Source organism: Lepidochelys kempii, chromosome 1, assembly GCF_965140285.1.
Source record: "Lepidochelys kempii isolate rLepKem1 chromosome 1, rLepKem1.hap1, whole genome shotgun sequence".
Lineage (NCBI taxonomy): Eukaryota > Metazoa > Chordata > Testudines > Cheloniidae > Lepidochelys > Lepidochelys kempii.
The window spans coordinates 346,983,782-346,992,011 of NC_136380.1; the positions used below are offsets into that span (position 1 = coordinate 346,983,782).

General features: G+C 52.5%; 1 protein-coding gene across 1 annotated transcript; it reads right to left on the minus strand.

Moving 5' to 3' along the window:
- Positions 1 to 536: 536 nt before the first annotated feature.
- On the minus strand, positions 537 to 7,575 carry LOC140906996 (tubulin alpha-1B chain). Its single transcript, XM_073332050.1, has 4 exons — positions 7,561 to 7,575; positions 6,125 to 6,347; positions 2,642 to 2,790; positions 537 to 1,517 (listed from the first exon to the last, which is right to left on the minus strand). Exons 1-4 carry the CDS (start codon positions 7,573 to 7,575, stop codon positions 537 to 539), a joined length of 1,368 nt encoding a protein of 455 aa, XP_073188151.1.
- Between the last annotated feature and the right edge of the window lie 655 nt (positions 7,576 to 8,230).

Genomic DNA, 8,230 nt, shown 5'->3' on the forward strand with positions numbered 1-8,230 from the left:
CTGACAGTACTTTTTATGGATGAAGAATGGCAGAACCTTTTCCTCCTCAAGACCCTAGTGGTTGATTCAAATGCTTGGAATCTTTAAATTCAGGGGAAGGAATCAGTGTGTGTGTAACTTCAGGCTACACCCCCAGCCCAGCATCTACATCTCCACTGCAATCTGCAGCGGAAGTGGAAACTCAGCACCTGAAAGGGTGGTCATTTGAAATCTTGTACTAACAGGCACGCAAAAGCCTGACTGTAGACAGCTGCGTTTCAGAGTTCCCACCTCCAGGCTTAGACAGAATTAGTTGAGAGAGAGACAGAGGTTTGCAGTTAAGAATTTATTCTCACAGTTCCAGCTCAAAGAGAAGTGGCAAGCGAAGGACATGACACATGTAGCCCTAGGACACACCATCCTCTTTCATGCCGAACGATCAAAGTGATAGGCAGCAATGCATCTAGCAGCAAGCCTGCAAATAACGAAGTGTAATCCCAGAGACATCTAGCCCACAAGAGGAACAGCACTGCCAGGCTAATGCCTAGAACAAGTGCTTAATAATCTTCTCCTTCCTCTGCCTCATCCCCATCTGCAGAGTCCCTGCCAACTTCCTCATAGTCCTTCTCGAGAGCGGCCATGTCCTCCCTGGCTTCAGAGAACTCCCCCTCCTCCATCCCCTCCCCCACATACCAATGCACAAAGGCCCGTTTCGCATACATCAGGTCAAACTTGTGATCCAGCCGGGCCCAGGCTTCTGCAATAGCCGTGGTGTTGCTCAGCATGCAGACGGCCCGCTGCACTTTAGCCAGGTCTCCCCCCGGCACCACTGTGGGGGGCTGGTAATTGATGCCCACCTTAAACCCAGTTGGGCACCAGTCCACAAACTGGATGGACCTCCTGGTTTTGACGGCTGCTATAGCTGCATTCACATCCTTGGGCACCACGTCCCCCCGGTACAGCAGGCAGCAAGCCATGTATTTGCCTCGGCGAGGGTCACATTTCACCATCTGGTTGGAGAACTCAAAGCAAGCATTGGTGATTTCAGGCACCGAGAGCTGCTCGTGGTAAGCTCTCTCTGCAGAGACTATGGGGGCATAGGTAGTGAGGGGGAAGTGTATGCGGGGATAAGGCACCAAGTTAGTTTGGAATTCAGTGAGATCCACATTCAAGGCACCATCGAACCTCAGGGAAGCAGTGATGGACGACACTATCTGGGCTATCAGCCTGTTCAGGTTGGTGTAGGAGGGACGCTCGATATTGAGGTTCCGGTTGCAGATGTCGTAAATGGCCTCGTTGTCCACCATGAAAGAACAGTCCGAGTGCTCCAGCGTGGTGTGGGTGGTCAGGATGGAATTGTAGGGTTCCACCACCGCAGTGGAGACCCGTGGGGCAGGGTACACCGAGAACTCCAGTTTGGACTTCTTCCCAAACTCCACTGAGAGACGCTCCATCAAGAGGGACGTGAATCCAGAGCCTGTGCCTCCTCCGAAGCTGTGGAAGACCAGGAACCCTTGAAGGCCACTGCACTGGTCAGCCTGCAGTAGAAGAAAAAGTTTGACGCCCGTTCCCCTCTGGAGCGCTGGGATTTAGAGCATCATGTTTATGAAACAATCGAGACCAGGCACAAGTGATACATTTCTAGTCAGCACTCCCAGTTGCCAGTTAGAGAGGTGAAACGGGCCATAAATCGCTGCCTCAGGCTGTATGGGCACCAGTCGCAGCCTACCCTGGACAAAGTTCAGTCCACACAGCTAGTGAAGCAGACCCTGGTGCTGCGTATTTATTTATTGGGGTTTCACCTTTCGTGTAGGCAATATGCCAGCTGGTGAGCCGGGAGCATGGTAGGAGGGATACCTGTTCAATAGCTTGTCCTCAAGGGGCCAGTGGCTGTAGGACAGTTCATTCTGGCTGCCACTGACAGCATCCAGATGCCTCTGGTTAGATGCTGTCAAGGCAATTGCTACCCCATGCGTTTTGCGGGGATGTTTATGGACGCCCATACACAACAGACCCCATGCCTAGAATCCCAACTACTGAGTCACTTTATTCCAGGAGACGCTCGGCTTCTGTTTTAAAGAGTTTCTGGCCCTTGTGGTTGGCAGCAGCTTGGAAGCGTGAACCAAGCGTCTCCAGTGCAATGCTGCCTGCCAGAGTCCGAGACGCGAGCTCTAAGTGACGTGAGGGGTCCTATGCATCTCAATGGAGCGGTGGCTCCCAGATCCATTCCCTGGGGGGCCCAGCCACCCCCACCTAGAGCAGAGGTGTGTGGTCAGGGCAAGAGGGCCCAGCCCATCCACTCCAATGGGAAGGCTGCCCTCATGGCCACACACTGGGGACCTTGAACCCATAACATCTCACCGGTGGGTTACACAGGCACGGACTGGCTGCTAGGGTACATACTTGGACTCCTACAGCCAGTCAGGGTGTGGTTGGGAGAGACTGACCCCCACACTCCTGCTCCTAAGGGGTGGAAAGGGAGCCACTGCCTTTCTGCGATGGGAGTAAGGCCCTGTGTGCCTTCCAGAGGGTGCAGAGGGAATCTCTCCCTTGGCACCAGCCATGTAAGCTCAGGACTAGACGCATGAACACTCAGGGTTCAAACTCTGCAGCCAGCCCACATGGCAGAGCCACACCGGGCCGCGCCGCATCAGCCACTTGCCATTTTGCGAATCCTGGCCGATACGTTATCAATGATTTCCTTCCCAATGGTGTAGTGACCTCGGGCGTAGTTATTGGCTGCATCCTCCTTGCCTGTGATGAGCTGCTCCGGGTGGAACAGCAAGCGGTAGGTCCCTGTGCGGATCTCATCTGTGGGGGAAGGAGACCGTGGAGTGAGAGATCTGCAATCTACCATGATTGAAATGGAGCTGCTATTAGACAATAGCACGAGAAGAGGCGCATACACTGCCAGGGCAACTAAGTAAAGCCACCGTGGGTTAAACCAAGGGCAGGTTAGGCTCACACAGTAGGTTTCATGAGACCCAAGGTGCTTAGGTGTGACAGCAGTGAGTCCAGCAGGAGACCCTGAATGAGGGAGTTAAACCTACTTTAAGTGACTTAGGGGAATCATTCCCCTATCAGACACTGCAGCTTTGTGCTAGCTCATGGGAGCTGGGAATTGTCTATAAATGATCTGGAGGATGGTGTGGATTGCACCCTCAGCAAGTTTGCGAATGACACTAAACTGGGAGGAGTGGTAGATAACGCTGGAGGGTAGGGATAGGCTACAAAGGGACCTAGATAGATTTCTTTTGGCCCAATCCTCCAATTTGATGCAGTTCAACGAGGACAAGTGCAGAGTCCTGCACTTAGGATGGAAGAATCCCATTCACCGCTACAGACTACGGACCGAATGGCTCAGCAGCAGTTCGGCAGAAAAGGACCTAGGGGTGACAGTGGACGAGAAGCTGGATATGAGTCAGTGTGCCCTTGTTGCCAAGGCGGCCAGGGATGTATACGTAGGGGCATTGCCAGCAGATCAAGGGACGTGATCGTTCCCCTCTATTTGACATTGGTGAAGCCTCATCTGGAGTTCTGTGTCCAGTTTTGGGCCCGACACTACAAGAAGGATGTGGAAAAATTGGAAAATATCCAGTGGAGGGCAACAAAAATGATTAGGGGACTGGAACACATGACTTATGAGGAGAGGCTGAAGGAACTGGGATTGTTTAGTCTGCAGAAGAGAAGAATGAGGGGGGATTTGATAGCTGCTTTCAACTACCTGAAAGGGGGTTCCAAAGAGGATGGATCTAGACTGTTCTCAGTGGTAGCAGATGACAGAACAAGGAGTAATGGTCTCAAGTTGCAGTGGGGGAGGTTTAGGCTGGATATTAGGAAAAACTTTTTCACTAGGAGGGTGGTGAAACGCTGGAATGCATTACCTAGGGAGGTGGTGGAATCTCCTGCCTTAGATATTTTTAAGGTCAGGCTTGACCAAGCCCTGCTGGGATGATTTAGTTGGGGATTGGTCCTGCTTTGAGCAGGGGGTTGGACTAGATGACCTCCTGAGGTCCCTTCCAACCCTGATCTTCTATGAGGGACTTGCAAGAGGTTGCAGCCAGGGTCATCCCTACCCATATGCAAGGTATGCAGCTGTGTAGGGCACCCTGCCCCTTCCTGGCCCCAAACCCCCTGCCCTGCTCCACCCCTTTCCCCCTGCTCCGCCCCAGCCTCACCCCCACCCCAAACCCTTGCTCCTGCCCCAGATCAACCCCAGCCCCACCCCTTCCCCAAACCCTCCATTCTGCCCCTTCCATGCCTGCTCCGCCCCAGAGGACTGCAGCAGGAGGCGGGAAGTGCAGCAATCCGGCCCCAGCTGTGCTGCCAGTGAGTGCTGGGGGCAGTTCCTCCAGTCACCCAAGCCAGCCGCCCCTCCCCCACATACCATATGGGGGCTGTGTAGGGCCCCAGAATATCTAGGGACAGCCCTGGTTGCAGCTTTCAGTTCCTGTGCTCTGAAGAGATGTAGTAACAAGCACAGAGATATTCTTCTAAGAAGCGACCCTGTGTCTCAGATCCCCCCCAGTGTTCCCCTCCACATGCGTCACTCCCTGCCCAACGCACGTGCAAAAGAAGGCCAGCCCTCTGGAGGCCATGAGATGGGTTTGTGTTTGCACATGGGGCAGCCATGCGTCTCCAAGCCCAGAGACTGTCCCCATTTTCAGGGTCTGTTCCACTGTCCCCACTGACTTCTCAAACATTTCAGCGTGGCAGGTTCAAGTCAGCGATGCTCTGCCCAGACTGGATACCAACCCTGGGGAGGAGATCTAGGATAAGAACCAGCGAGAACATCCCTCGATCAGGCTGGCCACCCTGAGCTTCCTTCATTGTCTGCATTCTCCCCTCCCCACTCCCACATAGTGGCCCTTGCACATAGGGAGGAGGGAGAGAAGTGAATTGGGTGAGAAAGGCATCCTTTGCCCTAGCCACTGCCACAACCTTCCTGTGCCCACCTCCCTGACCTCACCCAGGGAGGGTCATCCCAAAGTGTCCCACTGGGAGTCTGGTCTTCACTGAGGAATAGAGCACCATGTTTTAAACACAGGCGCTGCAGTCCAGCGGCATCCCTTTAATATTGAGCATCCACTATTTGAATGGAGGCCTGTCAGTTACACCCTCTCTAGAGGTCTGGTGAGCAAGGCCAGATTAATGCAAGGGTTTTAGGGGCTGCAGATCAGGGCCTCAGGCTAAGGGGAGCCCCGCAAAAATAAATCCATAATTATATACAATTCAGTAGTCACCACCTCACTGATAGTGATCGATGGGTCAATCCTGGAGCCTCTGCCAGTGGATCACGATCTCCAGGCCACTAGAAGTCCTGCGGTGCAGCAGGGCTCAGGCAGGCTGTCTGCATGCCATGGCCCTACACTGCTCCCAGAAGCGGCCGGCTGCTGGCAGCTCTGCGCAGCCCCTGGCCAGGGGTGGGGAGGGGAAGGAGTGGGGAGACTCCACATGCTGCCCCCAGCCCCAGCCCTTTCCCCATGGGCAGGGCACAGAGACACGCTGTCCCCCTCCCCCAGGGGCACACAAAGACCTGCCAGCAGCCGGCCGCTTCTGGGAGTGGTGGGGGGCTATGGCAGGCAGCCTGCCTGGGCCCTACTGTGCCACCAGCCAGGAGCTGCCTGTGGTAAGTGCCTCCTGGCCAGAGCCTCCACCTCGCACCTCCTCCTGCCCCCCAGGTCAGAATCCCCTCCTGCACCCAAACTCCCTCCCAGAAAGAAACGAATAGAACAGCTGTTCTAAGGTAAGAAGTAGGTTATTTTGAATCAGCTATATTCTACGTGTTTTGAGACTGAAATGTAACCACAAAACAGCTTTGTGTTAATTAAAAGGCACGTTTAGTATAAAGTTAATAGCCTTGATGCCACAATTGTGATCATTTTGTTTTAAATTAGAGAAGAGACTTGTATACAGGGGGCCCCACAAAAGTCTAATAGCCCCAGGCCCACAGGAGAGTTAATCTGGCCCCGCTGGTGAGGCTGGGAAAGGGATGGGGTGGAACTAGCTCATGGCTTGATTGGATCCCAGTAACCTGGAGGCCATTCTCCCAACTCTGCGAGTGTTTGCAGTTTGTGATGGACAGGACATGGCAAGATTGACAGTCACACTGGACACCAAAGATTCATCCATGCCCATGTCTTACCAATGACTGTTGGCTCCAGGTCTATGAACACCGCTCTGGGAACATGCTTCCCTGCTGCAGTCTCACAGAAGAAAGTCTCAAAGGAGGAATCCACTTGTTCACTTGCCTTTGGAGCAGGAATGGTCCCATCTGGTAGGATTCCATGTTCTAGGCAATAGAGTTCCCAGCAGGCGTTGCCCATCTGGACTCCAGCCTGCCCCACATGGATGGAAAGGCACTCCCTCTGGAAATAGAGACGGGCTGTATGTGCCATGCACACAAATAACGGACCTAGACAACCTCAACCCTGCATCAGTGGGACCGTCTACCTGACAGGATCAGGAGTCATTTTCAGTAGGAAGGATAAAGTTCCCATATTTTCCTTTTTTCTAGAGAGACTCTAAATGTCACCCTGAAGTCTTTGCTAGACGTCTGCTCTCCTCCTCGCCATAAAACCACTCATGACTGGTTTATTATTGTAGGGTGCCTAGGAGTTCTGCCCCACACGGTTTCCCCTCCTCACTTTCCTCCTCCTAGAGGGGGCAAGTGAAGAATCCATCTTAGGAAAGAAAACTACTTAGGGAGCTGTATGGAGAAGTTAAGACACACTGAGACTCAATGAACATCTCTACCACTTTGGACTGAGTTCAAGAGAAGCAGTTTGTTCCTGGGTTTAACACTGGCATGTCCATAACAGAGCTGTATGGAATGAACAGGACCCCTCAGGCTGCCAGGTCAGTCACTGATCCGGAGGCAGGGCCTGTTTAAATGAATGCAGTACCAGTCCAAGTACGAGGGACTCACTAGGGGCCTCTCCAATGCGGCAGGGCAGTACTTTAGCTCAGAAGCCATGGCAGCTGATTTGAATCTGGATCAAGGGCTAACTGGAACCCACAGCAGGTGTCTTAATGCACCTGGCAAGACCAGGGAAGCTTGTGTCAGGAGCACTGAGGTGCCACGGAAAAAAACCTTATTCTAGAGGAATGCAATAGACTGAAGTAGTCACCCCGGCCCCTCAACAGCCTGTACTTCGCTAGAACACAGCCCTTAGTGTCAGTAGAGGGCAGGCCACTGGACAGCAAGAGACTAGTGCAACCATACACCCCCAGAGTAATCAACCAAATTGCTCCTTTAGCTTAAGGGGTCAGAGGCTGGGCTTTTAGATCTTCAAGCCCCAAGGTCAAATCCCAGATCAAGGGTCCTTACACAGCCAGAGACAAAATGATATTCTTATCCTGAGAAGTTCTCACTGAGGCAAGAAGTCAAAGGGGAAAAAGCAAGCTGGACAACTAAAAGCCCCTAGACTTTAATGGATTATACCATCATAGGCAGCATTTGATCAGGCCTGAAAGGGAAACTAGATATCAGCTGTAAAGCTATCCTTACAAGGAAGGCACCCTGCTTTAATAAGCTACAAGCCCCTCCCCCCCCCCCAAAAAACACCCCCCAAAACCCACCACTTGCATTAGCATCCCAAGAGAAAGCAGCAAGGCACATGTAGCCACAGACTTTACAATCTCCAGCCCGTTCACAAGCTGACCTACAAAACCTCAGCTGTAGAAACCTACCATGGCAATTGAGTCTAAGCACTTTGTGAGCTGCAGTTTCTGATAGCTCTCCTGCTGTAGCTCACTCAAACTTTATAGCCTGCTTGCAAGGGGCTCCACCTGAAGAGGGGGAAGCTGCTTGCAAGTTTAAAGCCGCAGAGCCCCTTCTTGGTGGGTGTCCGAGACATTAAACCCTCTGTACTCACAGGGGCACGGTGCTTAGTCCATTCTCCTAGCTGTTGCCTTTGAAGACAAATTGGACGCTCTTGGGATGACGGATGCTCTGGTGAGAGTAACTAGCCTAGGTCTTGAGAGATGCCCATTCCACCACAGGCTTCCTGTGGGACTCTGGGCAAGTCACTTGCCAGACAGAATGCTACCAGACTACATTTTCTTTAACCATCTTACGATTTGTTTCTTTATCTGGTGATGATTAGGACAGGATCTCCTTCTTATCAGCCCGACATTACAGTGTTTTAATGCAATTTTGATGGAATGTGAGGATGTGACTTCCTGCTTCTTAGCGAATGGCTGCTGCTCTCTTAGTATGACTGCAGACAAAGGCCTTAGGCCTTACAAT